At 38.5% G+C, this 19,553-nt stretch overlaps 1 protein-coding gene across 1 annotated transcript in view; it reads right to left on the bottom strand.

Moving 5' to 3' along the window:
* Nucleotides 1-12,916, bottom strand: part of LOC115423715 (potassium voltage-gated channel subfamily C member 1-like) — a 133,913-nt gene extending 120,997 nt beyond the window's left edge. Inside the window, exon 1 of the mRNA XM_030140713.1 lies at nt 12,234-12,916. Within this exon, the coding sequence (XP_029996573.1) occupies nt 12,234-12,776 (543 nt within the window). The 5' untranslated portion in view covers nt 12,777-12,916. The remainder of the gene's footprint in view (nt 1-12,233) is intronic.
* Between the last annotated feature and the right edge of the window lie 6,637 nt (nt 12,917-19,553).

The raw sequence follows: 19,553 nt of genomic DNA, 5'->3' as shown, positions 1-19,553 counted from the left end.
AAATAATCATTTAACTGAATAAAAAAAAAATAACCATAGGTTAATTCATTACAAAAATAATATAGTTGCAGATCTAGTTAAGACTCATATCTGTGTACAACTGACAAATACAGGTGAGATATTCCGTCCTTCTCTATATTTCTGTCTGCTAACTCATGAAAAATAAAATGGTTCTTTAATTGCTTTAGGAGTCAGTTGCCAAAATCAAGAAAAAAATCTATTTCTAGCTTTTGTACTACTTGAAAACCCTCCCTGCTTCAGCTCCTTTCTACCAGCATGACTATGGTCATAGCAGTAATGAAGCCAAATACCTGACATGCCCCAAAAAGCTCATATCACTGGTTGCAGAAAAGAGGCTAAATTGACACAACAGCTCCACAGTGGGACGTTTGCTGCATGTGGCTGTACAGTAAGTGACTGTAAGTTTATCTGTGTGTGTTTGCCACTCTTGTCTGGATTTGTTTCTCTCCTTGAGAGACTGGGAATTGCTATCACACCCTGCTGTGTGAAACAAAGAAGAGAGAGAGCAACCTGGAGTGTGGAGGGATGGCTGGATGGATGGATGACTGTGTGTGTGTGTGTGTGTGTGTGTGTGTGTGTGTGTGTGTGGTGTGTGTGTGTGTGTGTGTGTAGGTGTGTGTGTGTGTGTGTGTGTGTGTGTGTGTGTGTGTGTGTGTGTGTGTGTGTGTGTGGGAAGGTTTTGCTTACAAAGGAACACCATTCAGCTGAGACGTCCACCTGAATGAGGCGAGCTGAGACGAACAGCCCCGATCAATAAACGGATACAAGCATCCCAGCATGCACAGCTCAGCAGAATAAAAAGGGGGCAGTTAGAAATGAACTGAGGGGGTGCTGAAAGCCACCCCAAGTCCATTTCTTCTTCTTCCTCTTCTTCTTCTGCTTCTTCTTCTGAATTTCCCCGTTTCACCATCACCGACAGAAACACCTCCCACTCTATCAAGCCTCACCCCACCCTCCCACCCTCCTTCTTCCACAGTGTCTACTCTCCCCACAGTGTCTCCTCTCCCTCCTTCTCTGCAGCAGAGAACTAGAGCGCAGTCAGCTACTACAGGGACTGCAGTGTTACGCTATAGCACAAGCAGCAGAAAGCTGAGAGAAAGGCAGAGGGTGGGAGGTTTGGGGAGTAAGGTTGGGGGGGGGGTTGAATAGCGATAATAAGCAATCCAGCGCTCAGCTCTGAAATCGTGGTAATAAACCAACACATGCTGTCAGAAGTGATGACAGTGGAAAAGGGGGCTAGGGGCTTTAGAGGAGGATTAAAATGAGGATGAAAGATAGAGAAAAGTACAAAAAAATGAGTTTTTTGTCAGAACATTGCACACACTTAAGAAGAATTTATTAAACACTTCAATCAGCACTTCAATCCATAATCATCCATCTCCTGTTTCTCTGTCAGCTTTGACCTCATCAGATGATGCTGAGCTAATGAGCTAAAACCAATCGGCTGCCTGACCATGCCATACCTGAGCTGCTACTGCTGCAATACTGCACTAAATACTCACCCCACCACCCTTCAAACCTATCTTTATGTCACTGCACTGGCACCAAAACTACTGACTGCAATTCTTTCAAAGTCACCTCAGCTGTCATATCACCCCCCACTCCCAATCGTCCAACCCTCCCTCCCATACACACAAGCAACTTTAACACACCCCACGGCCAACTTGCTGAATTTTTTTAAACCTCCTTCAATTACTTCTTTGGCTGCCATTGGAGTTTCCGACTTGACAAGTTTTGTACATGAGAAGATGCACAAGGCAAGATCTCCACCCTCGAACTGAAAGTTCATGGGATTTTTACATTGGCTTTAGGGTTAGGGCTGTAACTAATGACTATTTCAATAGTCAACTAGTCGATGACTACTCTAACAACTAGTCCACTAGTCAAATTATGAATTGCAAAAGATTAGAATGCTTAACAACATTTGTTAAACAAACAATTCAACAATTCAATATTTAACAAAAATTGCAGCAGCAGTAAAATAGTTTCTTCCTTTAAACAAAAGTGAATTTTGCGCATAACAATTCTAGTACCTGACAGTTTTTGTTTTTTAAACAAACAACAAAATACTCAAGAGTTGCAATCAGCAATACAATAAACGCTTTCCCTTCAGCACAAGTGCATGACATCACTAGCAACCTATTGATGAATAAATTAGTTGTCAACTAATTTTGCAGCGGACTATTTGTCAACTAGTCGACTAGTCGTTGCAGCCCTAATTGATTTATGGTTAAAGTTAAGGTTTTTACAGAAGGAGGCCTGTGTTTACAGCACCCAGCGTGATCTGCAAAGAAAGTTACAATTAGTTTTTATTATCTGGATCACAGCCACTTTGTAAGCCAAAAAAATGCATGCTGTTTTTGGACTTAACAGAATCAGAATCAGCTTTATTGGCCAAGTATGTGAACACACACAAGGAATTTGGCTTTAACATCTGCATTAAAGGTATTTTAGATGCAAAATAATGACAGAATCCTCTTGGTCATTCTATTCTGTTATAGTCATGTGTAATGCACTCTACAGCGCCACCTTCTGGCAACATGATAGCCAATTGGCATCAGGCTCTAAAAGACTAATAAAAATCTATTTGTTATAGAAATACTCCAAAAATAAGGTCACAAGGGCTTCCCATGCAAAAACAGCTGCCTGTGGACTCGTAGATTTCATTGGAAGGAGTTCTTCTGGTTCTGGTGTTTAAATATGACACAAATGTAAATTAATTACTGGATAATTACTGGAACCCTCTGTACATTTGTAACCAAATGTCAACACAGTCACCAGGAAACTCTACCGCTGGCATAAATCTGGGTAAAATGGTCAATGTTGACCAAATGTATGGTTTATATTATTATTTCCTCATGGACTGTATATCCACATGTTGCAAAGTTAATAAGAATTTCCACTTATTGACATAGTTGGCATAAATTACATTTACAAAATCCAGGATTTTATCACCAGAGACTGAAAATGAGAATCTAGTCAATCCATCTTTAGGTTTAGGTAATATAAACAATTTGATTATGGTTAAGAGAAGACTGTAGTTTGGTTTAGATCAGTATTTATGTTAACGGGCGAGTACATTACTGGTCAAAATGCCCAGCTGGAAATATGCCTAATGAATAAATAAGTCCATCATAAGCATATTAAATTTCCCAACAGTGTGTGATCTAAAATATGACAATGACAACTTACATGGAAAATTATGTTTGTTTCGTTTTTTTTAATTGAAAATAGATTGTGTTTTTACCTCTGCTGTTTCCACAATGGAGGATTCTGTATTTTTGGCATTTGGTGGGTGACTAATCATTGTACCGTCAAACCATGTGTGTTTTATAAGGACTTAACATATAAAGTAACTCATATACTGAAATATTGTACAAAGCGCTGAGTGCATATGTTGCAAACTGCTTGTCAAAAAAAGGAAAACTTTTGTTTTGGGATGTATGACAGCATATTAGGGCCACATAGGAAAAATAAAAGCACTAGACACTACTAGAATAGTCATAATATTTCAAGAATATTCATTCATTTTCTGAACCCGCTTTATCCTCACTAGTGTCACGGGGGTCGCCTGGAGCCTGTCCCAGCTACACAGGGGCAAAGGCGGCGTAAACCCTGGACAAGTCACCAGTTCATCACAGGGCTGACATATAGAGACAAACAATCACTCTCACATTCACACCTATGGGTAATTTAGATTAACCAATTAACCTATCAGTGCATGTCTTTGGATGGTGGGAGGAAGCTGGAGGACCCCGAGAGAACCCACGCAGACAAGGGAGAACATGCAAACTCCACACAGAAAGGCCCCACCCCCCGTAGACTGGTGTTGGAATCGAACCCAGGACCTTCTTGCTGTGAGGCACGAGTGCTATCCACTGCACCACCATATTGCCCTTCAAGAATAAAGCCATAATATTATGAGTTTTTTAAAAAAAACTCATAATTATAAATAAAATAAAAATTAAATAATACCGTACTTTTATGAAATTAAAGTTGTAATATTTTGAAAATAAATTCCCAATAGTGCGATAAAAAGTCATAATTTTTAGTCAGTTCCTCCTCCACAAAAGAGGCAATGTGCTCCAAATCCGTTCGGGTCTTACAATGAAACAATACCAAATGTGTGCAAAATCGCTTCAAAGTCCTTAGACTAATGATAATGAATTGATGATGGGCTAATAGGCTCAGTATTTCGCCATGCGTAAACCCCAAATGAAAGAATAACCTCACAAAATGTTCCAAGTTCTCCATTATGCGATGAACGGGTATGACTATATTTTTTGTAAATTATGATATTTTTCCCACCTGTTTTTAAATTACAACATTATTCTCATAATATTATGACTTTATTCTTGAAATATGATGGCATTATTCTCATAATATTACAACTTCATTTTCATAAATTATGACTTTTTGCATTCGACTTCATTCTCATAAAATTACGGGTTTTGTCTCGCTCTTTTATGACTTTATTCTCGTACTGACAAGTGTTTTTATTTTCTTATGTGGCCCAAATACGCCGTCATAGGGATTATATTGTATCCTGATTTTTTTTTAGATCTGGACAGTGCTGTGAAGCATCTAGTTTTATGACTGAGTTTGTGTAAAATGGATAAGTTAACATCTGCAGACATAAACTTACTAAGCAAACACCAGCTACACCGATGAATCCAGTTACTAATGGGGTTAACATTGGATCAATATTATTGCCTTCTCTATGATTTTTTCACACTTTTTTTCATTATTCAGTTTGTATAATATATACAGAGAACCAGACAACCAGATGACACTCAGGGTGTAATGGTACAGAAAAATTTTGGATCAGTACATTTTTGGTACAAGGGTCTTCAGTTCAATACATTTTTGATAACTTTTCAGTACAGTGAAGGAGACCAATGAAGGGGGGGTGCGCTCCTTACCAAAAACTGAAAGTGAAACTTAACATACTTCGAACATCTGACCCGGCTTCTGTGCCTCTGTTATACTTTCTGTTGTCAAGCCCCCCCCCCCAGTGGAACTGAGAATTCTATCGGGGAAACCCTGCACACGGGTTTTGCTTGTGGCCACCCTTCTTCCCGAGTGTTTGCGTTGTTCACATAGGCTACATGTATTTGTTCGGTACACCTCCATATCGTATCGAAGGCAGTGAACTGAAACGGTTCGGTATAAACAAGTGCACTGTTACACCCTACATGGCACATATGCAGAACCAAAAATACCATCAAGAGTATTAACAGCATTTTAAGTGTATGCTATTTTCAGGGTTATGGTTAGGGTTAGGGTTAGGGTCATTCCACACAACACTGTGATTTGAAAGGTTTCCATGCAAATCAAGATATGTGTCAGACCTCTTTTTATGTACATTTCCAATTCCAAAGACCTTAGAATGAATGTCCAAATTTCAAGCCAGAAATTCCTGACTTTGGCATAACAGAGACTATCAGATTTTGAGAGTTTTTCAGGATTGACCAATAGGTGCAAAGATTAAAAACACAAATATGTGTGAGATAATGTGTCAGATAATGTGTGTGCTTCATGATTATCTGCTCCTGTAGTGCATCCAAAAACATTTGTGTCTTTCATTGCTTGTGCATGTCTCATTTGTATGTCACACTGAAAGACTGAGTCAATACATTCTTTCTACACTACATCTCTACGAGTCCACAGGAAATACACCTCAACACACAATGATCCAGGTCAACACTGGCCTCTGGCTCTGCAAATGGCCATGGATTTTTTTTTAGAGATGATTAAACAGAAGAGATGGGTGAGAGGTGGAGTACTCACTGCAGACATGAAAAGAGGAAAATGTAGTTCACAAGTGGAAACAAGGGAAATAGAGCAAGAAGGGGAGAGATGATAAAAGGAAATGCAGAGAAATCTGGTAAAAGAGCCAGATTTTAAACAATATATTAAAAAAAAAAAAAAAAAAAAATCCTACGCATCTATAATATTGCTGTAGGGGGTGGAGAAAAACCCAACCATTTCTCTTTGTCCATTTGTAAATCACAACAATTGATAAAAAGCCAATTTCTGACTGGCCACATACAAAGTACAGACAGTCTGCATTGACCTCACTGTCTTTCTGGAACACTCCTTTGCAAAATCAATACATCACTGCATTTAGAAGAGGAAACCAAGAAATCGGAAAGAAATAATTACATCCTTAAAATATAAAAGGCATATCATACTTATTTCCATATTAACCAAACTGTGATCTGAATAATACACAAATACATGACTAGTAGAACTACTTTACATCCTAGCCAACCATGGGGAGTTATGAACAGCTGCGAATGGTATGCCTAAAACATTATCAACAGCACTCTTTACCAGACCCTTAGAGATAAAATTTAGAGTTCATGGTTCACACAACATATAGTTAGAAAGGTAACAAGCTACACTTTACGAATAGACACTTATTAAAGGTCTTGTATGAACTTTCTATGTGATCTTGAAAAAGTTTCATTTTTATATACAGTATATGCCTGATTGTAGTCCGTAATTTAAAATGAGATTATCAGCACCAAAATAGGTTATTTCTAAATGGTATTTCCAGCTTCACTGGTCAAGGACAAGACTGGACTGATTTATGGCAGACTTATGACACTCTCACGACACCACACCGACCGGCAAAGTTTAGCAGTGAGAAGTAAGCTGAACAAGTGAAAAGTAAGATCTGTCCTTTTTCCAAAAGAAAGGGATTTCTTGGATTTATTTTATTGTAATGGTGGACACTGGAACTGGAGCTGGATTGACAAAAAAAAAAAAAAAAAGGACAGAGGAATAGAAGAAAGTTAAACGGGACAGTGATAGAGCACAGGCTAAAACACGGGTAAACCCCAGCATTACTTTCAACTGATGACGAGAACTAAGGGAGTTAAAAGGAATGAGAACAGATCCAGAGTTTGCCCTCTTCCTTCTAGACAGGTATAGAATGCTTCTTTTCTTTATCCATATGCATTGGAACATTGTATTTTACTATAGTGGCTGTTGGTAGCTCAGTCAAACACTTAGTAAACGCTTCTGCGTTAGCCGCAGGGCTAGCTCTTTGGCATCGGAAATATGTTTTATTTCAAACATTATTTCAGTCACAAATTAAGGGCTTCGTAAGTTGAGACTGAAATGGTTATGTACAGAGTTTAATGTTCATGCTGGGGCCTGGATACTAAACTGCCCTTTGGTTACAAGACAATTGTAAAAGTAGAATAGCAATTTCTGAAGAAATTGTGCTGTGAATGCAGAAGGCTGAAGCAGCTTGTGCTGAACTACTAATGCAGAATGATGAAGATGTTGAATGACTGAAGTAATTTCTGAAAATTCTTGAATACTTTGTGGAAAAGCTAGTGCAAATGTATATTATTGGGACTTGTTATAGAACACCGGTCTGTGAGTAACACTAAAGCAATAGTCTGCTCACCTTCTGGACACTAAACTGTGGGGGCACCGTAAAAGGAGGGGGGGGGGGGTAAACAGGACAAAGAACAGTGGATAAAGGTTAAAAGTTGTGAATATTTCATGTAAGCTCCGGAGTAAAAGAGAGACATAAAAGCTGAGAGTCAGATGTCCAAAGTTAAGTTTCACTTTTGTTTTCACGCAAGTCACTAAACTACACTACAAACGGACTTTATGAAGTTTGCTTGTTGTCTTGTTTCAAATGTCACTTTGCACCCTGCAAGTTGCATTCTTGAAAAAAGAAATCCAGAGTTGTAAAGAAGATCTACTCTTCACTCATTAGCTTCAAAACAAATGCACACCTTGGCCATAATTATGCCGTTACGACAGTAGGTGTGCTCATGGGAAGAGGAGTCTTTGTCCCTTAAAAACACCACCGATTCCGGCCGAAGATGTCGCTGCAATCCACTTTAAATGAATTCTCCATACAGGACCTTTAAATGGAAACATTACACAATTCTTTTTTCAATAGTTAAGTGTGGAGGTGAAATGATTAATCAGTTAATCGACTCGAATCAATTAAAAAAATCATTCAATTAAAATGTTCCTGAGTTGAAGCTTTGTTTCCTTAATTTCAGACACTAAACATTGGTTCCACTGTTGTGTTTCACATGGACACTTACTGTGATGCACATGAAACCAGGATCAACACAAAGTTGTGTTACTTGCGTCTTAAGCTGTAAGTAAGTTAATAAGTGCGCATACTGATATGTTATTTTTATACACACTTCTATACTGTTGTCATTGTTGTTGTTATTGCTATATAGATATTTTTGTATATATCCTTTTACTTTTCTACTTTTGTGGTTGTTGTTTCAGCTGGTTCTGGAATAAAGGACAAGTTGTTTGTCATTTTCAGACATATCTTTTTCACATTTTTACCATTTTTTTCCCCTGTTCAATTAATCATGTAATCAACGCAACTGAAACAAATAATCAATAGATTAATCAGTTACAAAAATACTTGATAGCTGTAGCTCTAGTTAAGTGAAAAAACAAAATGTTGGCTAAATACTGCATTTGAATTTTGTGGTAATCCAGTGTATTTGAAGTACACTCATAATGGTCAAAATATGTGTGAAATGTTGGACACTTCTTACCATCAACAATTGGCCACGGTGTATGGAGGGTGGGCAGAAAAAAGTGGAGAAACTCATGATTACAATGGCATTGGTGAACATTTCAAAGATACATTTTATGAATTAACTTATAACTCTATAAGTTAGTGAATAATGCAGCAGACAGCGAACAGAAAGTCAAGTTTAATTAGAGATATTCTAGTAGGTAATAATGCTCCCCTGAATATTCAATAAAAACCAGCAAAAAGGAACATTGCATCTCTTTATCCAGTTCCAGTGAGTATACTGCAAGTCGTTTGGTTTTAGACAACACATCTAACTCTAAAGTGGAAGGCACAAATACAGGTATTCGGTTGGAGGTTCGGTGCAAATGTGTAACTAGGGCTGCACGATTTTGGCAAAAAATAAAATCCCGATTTTTTTCCTCTAAAAACTCGATTTTTTATTTCGATTTCGATTTTTGGGTTAAACTACAAAAGACAACAGAAGTCAACATGTCATTTTCATGAGCAGTCCATAATGCAAGGCACTGCTCCCTACCTCAAATCTGAGATGGTATCACATGATGAACCCACAGAAGTTTTTTTTTTTTTCTTCATTAAATCTTTATTGAATTAAGTAGCGTATACAAACAATATATACAACAAGAAAATAACATAACAAGTTTGCCAGGGGAAATTCACTACAATACAATGTCCAAATCAGAGCAAATACTGATGGTTTTTATAGCCTTTTTGTTTCCAGATTTATCGAACAGCTTTAAATAAAGTTCAATATCTTTCAAAAAGTAAATAATATTTGGTTTTATGCTACAGAACTTGAAAAATTTTGCAAGTAAGAGAAATAAATTAATTATAAAAAAAAAAAAGTTTTTTTTTTCCTTTTTGGGGTATCTGGGCCCAGAAGTGATACCAATGTAAGTCAGTGACAGGTATCAGTTGTGTGTGCGTGGACCACATAATATGAGTGATCCCCATGGGGTTATATTTAAATTGGGGGTTCCATGCGTGGAAGAGATGCTGGAGGGATTATATCCCTGGAGCTGGTGGATGTGTCTGGGCAGAGAGCTGTCTAAGCTTCTCTGCTGAGGCTGCTGACCCCGCGACCTGGACCCGGATAGGAAGAAGACAGTATGATATGGATTGGGACAACGCAAGATGAGTGATCCACATACAGCTATATTTCAATTGCGGGATCCATGTGTGAAGCTTACATTGCTGTAAGTACTGTAGGCTCATTAACAGATTTAACGTCTGTGGTCATTACACGGACTTCTGTGAAAAACTGCTGTCACAGATAGGAGGAAGAGCCTACGGGAGCCCAGAGGCACGAGAAAGATGAAATTGATTTGACGATTTCCCTTTTTTTAAAAATCGACCTAATTAAAAAATCCGATTTTGATTTAAAATCGATTAATCGTGCAGCCCTGTGTGCAACACACTGATATTAGCTTCTGTGCAAGCATTAGCTCATTAGCGATTAGCTTAGTAAGTTAACAGCTGTTTTTGTGGTTTGTCAGGGATGCATTTTGAAGCTGTGGCGCCACTCCAAGATTTTTTGCTTCAGATTGGTATTAAATTCTGCATCATGATGTCATATTACATGACTCTGCAAAGGATGAAGAAGAAATGGAGACATCCAGCTGAGGAGATCCTGGGATAGAGGGTTATGTGGATTTAACTTCCAACAAAGCAATATCAGCATTTGCTTTGGTTTCCTCTTCATCCTTGTCATCTCCGTAAAAAATTTCCCTCTATTTTTGTTTTTAGCTTGTTTTGTGTCTGAGTCTCCCTAGTTATTATCATAGTTTCTCAATTTGTCAAATCATTTCTGAAATGCTGTAAGTATAATACAATAATTGAGATCCCTTGGGACTTGTGCACCTTTTTTTTTTTTTTTTTTAATGTTACCTTGTATGTATTTCCTTTATTACCTCATATATATATATATATATATATATATATATATATATATATATATATATATATACATGTATATTATTTACATGTTACATATATTTCTTCTATAGAGTTGGCCTTTTGTATATTTTCAGTATTTCTTTGTAGTTTTGTACAAACATCATTAATTTCAAGTTCACCACCACCACAACATTAAATGTACATGATCAAGGTACATCATTTTATAGGACCTACATGGATGATGAAAAAAATGTAAAATATTAAAAACAGTTATGTTTGTTCTTAGTTTCTCAGTTTCTTAGTTTAAACAGTGTACCAATTCTAGAGGTGGACCAGTTCAAGCAGGGCAATTTAGTTCAAGGGTCACATTCAGCCAATTTGATTTCAGTGGGACCAGTGAAACAGTAAGAGTGAAAAAAGGAAAACTACATTATGAAAATGCTTACATCTACAAAGTCTCCTTAAAAATGGGAATCACATGAGCAATCTGAAACATCTAACATCTATAAATTGCAACTTACAGTGGATCTACAAATATACAAAACATTTAGCAACAAGCACAATATTGTTAAAATTACATTTAGCCTACTTCTTCTTAGACATTTCGGGTTGTTCATGTTTGTTCAGGTTATTCACATTTTTGGTGAAAAGATAGTTTGTGAATGGAAATATTGTCATGTAATTTTACTTTTCTACACTAAAACAAAGAGACAAATTTGGGGTTGTCATTATCTATTTTACTGGTCTGATTCACTTGAGATCATATTGGGTCTGTATGTGGAACCTGAACTTAAAAGAGTTTGACATCCTTGATTATTAATATCTTCAGTGTGATTTTTGGATTTCACAAATTCATTCTCGAGGTTGAACCCTTTGGCGGGCCGGTTTCAGGCCGCGGGCCGTATGTTTGACACCTGTGATGTAGGTGCACTTTCCTGCTTCATATCAACACGTCCAATAAGCTGTGTTAATGAAGTCATTCAGGAGGTTTCCCCACAGTGTTGCCTCTAGTTTCTAAAAGCCACTGCTCCACTGTCAGAGAAAGAACATGCACTGTGCTGTGAATCAGCCCCGACAATTTTACAGCTGATTTAAAACCAGCTTCACTCTTCTTACGCCATGAATATTCTGAAGGATCATTACATTCTGATCAGCAGATCCAGAGGCGGCTCTGCTGGATGCACAGTATTTGCGCCATCTTTTATCTGCATTCGTAAGCTTCACATAAAATCACACTCTCACTGACTACAGTCATACATTCATGTACACTTACAAACAAAAATCAAAGCACATTGTTTAGAAGAGATTACTGTGAATTACATTTAATTTTTAAGAGGATAAATGAACGGGACTTGGCATTTTCACTCGCACAAATTTGGTAATTAAGTCCATTATCGGAACCATTTATACCAAATATGGACTAATAATGGATGTGACTACATCCTAAATGAAACTAACGCCCAATTAAAACATGTTGGTGGTGATTCTTGTGCAGAGAAAATCATGGACACTGGACACCGGATTGATGCGCACTCACGCTGGTCAAAACTTAACACTAAATTATAATGAAGAAACAATGGATGGATTTAACTACAGAGATGTGTCTACAAGGAAGGCAAGTGGGGAATATGATGAGATATAATGGGCAAAAAGACCGCAGTAAACTTGCCCTTGCAGTTTGAAGAACTTTACGCGCACCAATGTGCACTGGCAAATCTGGCAACGAAGAAAGAGAGATCCGGGTGTGTGTACTCACCCGGGCGTACTTGGAGGAGTATGGGTCCTCGAACAGCGCCCACATCCGGGGCTGCCACACCTCCCACCACGTCGTCCTGCGCCCGTCCTCCTGCATGCACAGCCGCTTCAGGTCTCCGTCCGCACCGCCGGTGAGCGCAGGGTCATCCTCGGGCGCGTCCGGCTCCGGGGTTTCGAAGCTGTCCAGGGCTTCCTCCGCGTCGCGGTGCTGCCGGTAGTTCATCCAGCAGCACGCCTCCACGTCGGTCTCGTCGATGCCCCAGAAGGCGAGCTCCTCCTCGAAGAGCGGCCCGCACACATCGCAGGGGCAGTGGAGTTTCCCGGTGCGGTAGTAGTTGAGGATGAAGGCGAAGGTGGCCGGGTGGCGGTCGAAGAAGAACTCGTCGGACTTGGGGTCGTAATCGAAGTTGCTGTAGGCGTCGGGCTCGGTCAACCAAGACAGGCGCGTCCCCGGCAGCGTCTTGAGGGTGCTCCGGTAGGTCTCGTGCCGGATCCCGCCGCAGTTTATCACGATCTTCTCGCTATCTGACGCCGAGCAAGTCATGGCTGCGCTGGAGCATGCTTCGGTCGGTGCGCCCGACGGATGCTGATGCTGCTGCTGTTGCTGCTGCCTGTGCGTCTGGCCTCCCCCATCCACCACCGCCGAGCTCCGCTCCGTAGACTGTCCCGGCACAGAGTCTCAGCCGGTATTGAGAGGAGGAGAGAGGAGAACGGAAAGGAGGAGTCTTCTATACGAGACGGAGTGTGTGCGTAAGAGAGAGAGTCTGCTTGAGAGAGTGTGTGTTTGACTGAGGCACAATGTGTGGGATGCGGATTTTATGAATCAATAGATTTTCTCATTGAATGACCGATTGACTGACTGATTGAACTCATATTATTGGCTCTTTGGACGTAATTAGAGTTAGAGCTGCCACAGCTGTGGACCAAATCTGTGCATCCTGCTCTTTTGGATTTTGCTGGCGGTAAGCATGATTGGATTGAGCTGCACAGAAATGAGATTTACTGAAGTGAAGTGAAGAGTAGGGAGGACTGGAAATCATCGCCGTGAAGGGTACGGAGTGGAGCTGCTGCAGAATGAAGACAGGAACATCACACCTACCGGGGACAGTAGTTCAACATGAAATTAATAACCAGTCTTTAAGGACAAGACTGATGGATACTGGAGCCCCAGAAATGAGAATGGTGTGACCCCTCTGGTTTTAGACAGATTTTGGAGTTGAGGTGCAGGGACTTGCTCCCTATGAGCAGTAGTCAGATCTGCAGTGACAAAGCAACTAGATAGATAGATGGATAGATAGATAGATAGATAGATAGATAGATAGATAGATAGATAGATAGATAGATAGATAGATAGATAGATAGATAGATAGATAGATAGATAGATAGATAGATAGATAGATAGATAGATAGATAGATAGATTTTAGTTTTATATTTCAAACATGTTCGACATTCACAACACTTGCATAGCACATTTACATTTCCTTCCCTTCTCATGTTTGAAAAGGAGAAAAACTGCAGCTAACAAATGTTTTTTGCAATCGATTAAACTATTATTTAATTTTCAATCCGATTCCTTTAAAACAGTTATGTGGATTGGCGAAAAAATATAAAGTGTGAAAAAGACATGTCAAAATGACAATGACAATTCGTCCTTTATTCAACTATCAGCTGAAACAACTACAAAAACTCTAAAAATGAAAGGATATATTAAAATAACTATATAGACATAACAACAACAACATTATACATATAAATGTATATGAAAATATCAATATGATATATGTAGACATAAACAACAACAAACAAGGCATCTACAAACAACTATCTATTATTTTTGTAATGGTTTAACCTATGGTTATTTTCTTTTATTCGATTAAATAACCATTTGAATTGGTTAAAAAAAAAATTGTAAAAATGTATAAGACATGTCTGAAAATGACAAACAACTTGGCATTTTTTCTACAACCAGCTGAAACAACAACCACAAAAAATATAAAAGTAAAAGGATATTTTAAAAAAAAAATGCATAAAAGTAACAGTATAAAAGTATATATAAAAATATCTATAGATATAAAAAACAAACTAGTCCAATGACAGCTCCAAACAATATGTGCACTGCAGTCTTCAACACATATGTATCCAACTTAACAACTTACTAACAACTTAAGATGGAACTAACATACAACTGAAAATAATAAAGACACATATTTTTAATATTTGTGTGAAGCTTAAACGTTTAAAGGAGTAAGTTATGGTTCCAATGTAGAAAAGTGAGCATATAGACATTTTCTGACTTTTTGTCCTTGTCTCTTTTGAGCTACACTCCATGGTATTGTGTTGATCCTGGCATCATGTGCATCACAATAAGCATCTATGTGAAACACAACAGCAGAACCAACGTTTAGCAGTAGTGAAATTAAGGAAATGAAGCTTCGATTTGCAGAAATTGTAATCAAATAATTTTTTTCTATCAATTCGAATTGAATAATTGCTTCAGCTTTAAAGAGGAGTCAGCAGAAGTATAAACTTTGTATAAAATTACACACAACTCAAATGATTTGGTTTGATCAAAGAACAGAACAGCACAAAACAATACATCTAGATTTCTTTCTTTAAACAGTTCCTATTACAGTCCTGGGTTAAATTGCTTTTCCACATATTTATTTAAATATTGTATTTTATAGATTTTTATATAATACTTTAAATAAATAAGTAAAAAAAAACAAACAAAAAAAAACAAACATATAATGTATATAGCCTAGTGCTTTCTGAATGAGGATAAGGCTTCACTGTAAAATAGAATTTGGCCCGTTTGTTATGCTAACATATTTTTCTGTGTCAGAACAACAACTGATTACTTGATTTTTTGCAGTGGTGGCCAGTGAGGATCAGCAAGGCCTTCTCTGCTGGCCTTAACATCATCAGAAACACTTACAACCTAAATTCCAATATTTGTTCCATGAAACTGTATTAATTTATTCCCAGTAGACTATTTTCTCCATCATCAAAAATCTAAATCTCTCCATACCCATGGAGTTTGATAAATGACAGTAGATGGACACACTTGTTCTTACATTCAGTTCATGACATATTTTGTTGAAAACTCACTTTTGCATCAGTTTTCTCTGTTTTGATAATAACTTTTGAATTTATTCTGAGCTTTTATGAACATCTACATGATCAGTGAATTAAATATTGAGAAATACCTGGTTTTCACTGAAAATTGCAAAATGCAGAGTATAACATGAGAATAAACTAGTGCATTGACCCGTGGGGATCCATGGGATGTAGATGTGGTAATTTGTATGCTGCTGTGTATTCGCGCATGCTGTACCGCATTTGTCCAGCAATCACTGCCAAAGCGTTCTGGGTATAGCAACATGATTGTAAGGCTATTCCAAAATTACTAATATCTCTCAAAATATTGGTCTTATCAATTTGGTATTTTCACTAGTCTGTTCCTTGACCAAAAATATATAAGTATGTCAAACTGCAGCAGTCACCTGGATTTTGTCTGGATTTTGTGTGAATCCCCAGACACACATACATGCGTGCATGCATGCGCACAGAGGCCACTTGACTTTTATAATGTAGATGGTGATAAATGACTTGGAAAAGAAAGAAAAAAATCATTTGGAATTTGTGACAAATAAAGTTGTGGGTTTTTGAGGGTTAAACCGTAGTATTGATGATGACAGAAATAATGAGGCGGAGAACAGATGAAGACATAAAGACAGGGAATAAAGGACAAAGAGGTCAGTTTAGCCACACATTCGACCATGTGCTCAGTGAGGAAAATGATGACAAAGAAGAGGAGGAAAACACTCAAACCTAGTGAGTTTGAGTGTAGTGAAATGAGTGAGAATAACTATGATCAATCATTTTCACAAAATAATGTCAAAATAGTATTTGTTTTCAAGTTTAAAGACTTTTTTGAGTGAAAGAGATAATGTAGTTGTGGTAAGACCCGACTAGTTGTCATAAAATGGTGTAAACATGCCATAAGATGGAAAAGCACTGTAGAGCTGAAACAATTAACTGACTCAAATCAACTACAAAATTATTCAATTACAATTTTCCTGAATTGAAGCTTTTTTTCCCTTAGTTTCACTGTCGCCATACATTGGTTCTGCTGTTGTGTTTCACACGGACACTAATTGTGATGCACATGACACCAAGATCAACACAAAGTTGTTAGTTTTTAGTTCCATCTTAGGTTGTTTGTAAGTTATTAAGTGTTGAAGACTGCAGTGCACATACTGTTTGTAGATGTCACTTGACGTGTTTGTTGTCGTCTATATCTAGATTATTTTATATATACTTTCATACTGTTTTTATTTCTATATAGATTTTTTTATATATCCTTTCACTTTCATACTTTTTGTGGTTGTGGTTGTGGGTTGTAAATGACAAGTTCGTTGTCATTTTCAGACATGTCTGTTTTGTATTTTTACTATTTTTTGGCTATTCAAATAATCATTTAATCAAACTGAATAAAATAATCAATAGCTGCAGCTCTAGTCACAGCTTTGCTGTCTTTTTTTCTATTTTCATAATTGGGTGTGTATTGTGTCCTCGTGTCACTTTTTACAGTGGATGGGTTTGCAGTATTCCATGGACCAAACCATTGAAAGGAGTGTGTTCCAGTGACGTGGACTAAGCTGAGCAGACCACTGCAGACCACCTTCAACAGACCAACACAGCAAATTAGCTCTGCTTTAGAGAGAGAGAGAGATGAGGAGGAGGAGGAGGAGGAGGAGAGAGAAGCAGAGAGAATACCTGGTGTGAGGAAGAAAAAGGCAGAGAAAATGGGAGAGCACTAATGATCTGATGGTCTGCAGTCTTTTCTCCCTTGTTTTGTGGAGCTCAGCAAATCCTTGTTCTGCTCCTGTGCCCCCCCCCCCCCCTTTCCCTCACTGTCTCTCTGAATCTGTCTTACTAGTGTAGGAAAGAAACAGAAAAAAGAGACAGGGAGGGGGGATAGGGAGAGAGGACAGTGGGCGTGAAACACTTTATCATATCCCTCCTGCTCCACTCTAATTGAGCGAAGTATTTTAGTAGATTGAACGAGTGTGGAGGAAGGGACTGATGCAGTGGATGGGCAGAGGGAGAGAGAGAGAGAGAGAGAGAGAGATGGGTGGGGTGGGGGGTGGGATGTGGGGGTTAAAGAGGACAGATGAGAGCTTTGCTAAAGAATACTCTCTGTTACACAGGACACTGTACCAAATTGAGATCCTGGGTACTGTCTTTTGAGTCCTTTTACTTCAAAGTGTGTATTTGCTCAGCTTTATGCAAGAGATTTATTACTGCTGACGTTTAAAAAAAAAAAAAAAATTGCTGACACATAATCATATCAATAATTCCACTCATAGAGGACCACACTGACAGAATGAGTATTAAAAGGACATTTTAATGTTAACACACCCGAACATACAGCCGGTACAATGTTCTCCTGTTTTTTTTTTCATTCACATTCTGCTGCTTTGTTCAGAGCCTTTGGCACCAGTTTTCAGGGCCTGGGGGCCCCTATCCAGTTGTTGAGCTGTGACATGAATTCATACTTCTGATCCAATGCTGTTTATTGCGCTGCATTAACCCATAAAGACCCAAACATCCACCACCGACCAAAAGCATCTACTGGTGTAACATGTTTAATAGCCATTGATCCACTAATCCTATCAATACATCTAAATAATGTAAAATAATAATGTAAAATGCAATTTGCCATCTTTTCATGGTTATCAGATATGACCCATTTGGACGTTCAGAGGCTCTGTAGTGAACATGGGAACACCATCATCTTCTACAACATTGATTCACCAGTAAAACCCATGGAGTTTGATAAATGACAGTGGATGGAGACATTTTTACATTATGTTAATGATATCATTGCTGGAAAAAGTCCCTTTTTCTTCAGTTTTCTCGGTTTCTGATATAATAACCCTAAACTTTAATCTGAGCTTCTGTGAACATCTACATGATCAGTAAATTAAATGTAAGAAAATACCATATTTTCACTGCAGAAATGCAAAATACAAAGGAATATAGTATTACAATAAATGGTGATCAATTGCCTAAGAAAGGTTAAATACGGGGAGAAATTCATTTGGGAACTGTCACAAAAGTAGCACTGGGTCTTTATGGGTTAAGATGGATATAACAATTTACATTCATGTAGTTAAAGCTATACCGTATGATGTGGCATTTTTACACTTTTCTTTTGTCATCTTAAAATGCTCCTAATAAGTGTGTGTCAAACTAAAATGTAAAAGAAATCCACCTGGTATTGAAACCCAAAAATATTTAATTCTCATATATTTCTAATAAAAGTCTGACCAATCATTTTAGTCGGTCCAAATGAAATAATTGGCCGAACCTGACTGAGCCTCCTGTCAATCATCCATTACGGCTGTCCAGCATCCGATCCATTATTGCCGTCTCACATCCAATATGTGTACCTCTGAATCTGACGCTTCACTGGCACTGCTTCTCCTGTCACTGACCACAGTCTACTGTCTAGGATGTGTATGGATAGAACTGACATGCACATGTGGAAGGGATTAAACGGATTTATGAACAGAAACGACAACTGAGGGGAACAAACGGGAGTCTGATTAGTGAAAGATGGAGATAAAAGTCTGGAAGTCAGCTGTGCTGGACTAAACAGGTCTGCATAAAGGTCAGCTTTTATGATGGTGGGACTCATACAGGTGCAATTACATGGTGTCACACGATGTATGATGATGTAGGATGATAATTGTATGAAATATGAAACCTCAAATGTCCACGGAAAATTCACGGAGGCCGCACGTTCAGTGTGCGTGCCTATCCCCTGGGCACTGCAGTGAAGACACTGACCCAGTGCTGCACAGACCAGGTCTACTGATGAAACAGGAGCCGCAGGCCCGCGGCAGGTGGATGATGCATCTGATTACTGAGGGAGGGGTCCACGGACATGCCAAAACGGACCGGACCTCCACCTCTGCTTCCTCCTCCGTTTCCATCGTGCATCAGGTGAGAGGAGGAGAAAGAAGGGGAACCTCAGTGCTCAGGCAGAGGGAAGGGGGCGGGGCTTTGGAGGGAGGCGGGTTGTTCATGTTCAAACTTTTACTAAGTGCTGTGAGAAATGCCACATCAGTAGGTATAGCTTTAACTAAGCTAACATTAGTTACCGAGCTAACGCTTCCCAAACTTATGTGTATATAATAATAAGTGTAGCGTCATGACAATGGGAGTAAGTGAACAGAGCAAAACAGAACTATAATTAACTCATCCTCCTCTTCGTGTCACAAACCAAATCCCAGAAAAGCCGTGTTGATT

The sequence above is a fragment of the Sphaeramia orbicularis genome, chromosome 8, assembly GCF_902148855.1.
Source record: "Sphaeramia orbicularis chromosome 8, fSphaOr1.1, whole genome shotgun sequence".
Taxonomy (NCBI): domain Eukaryota; kingdom Metazoa; phylum Chordata; class Actinopteri; order Kurtiformes; family Apogonidae; genus Sphaeramia; species Sphaeramia orbicularis.
Note: the sequence above shows the minus strand (reverse complement) of the source record. Positions and strands in the feature narration are given on the sequence as shown.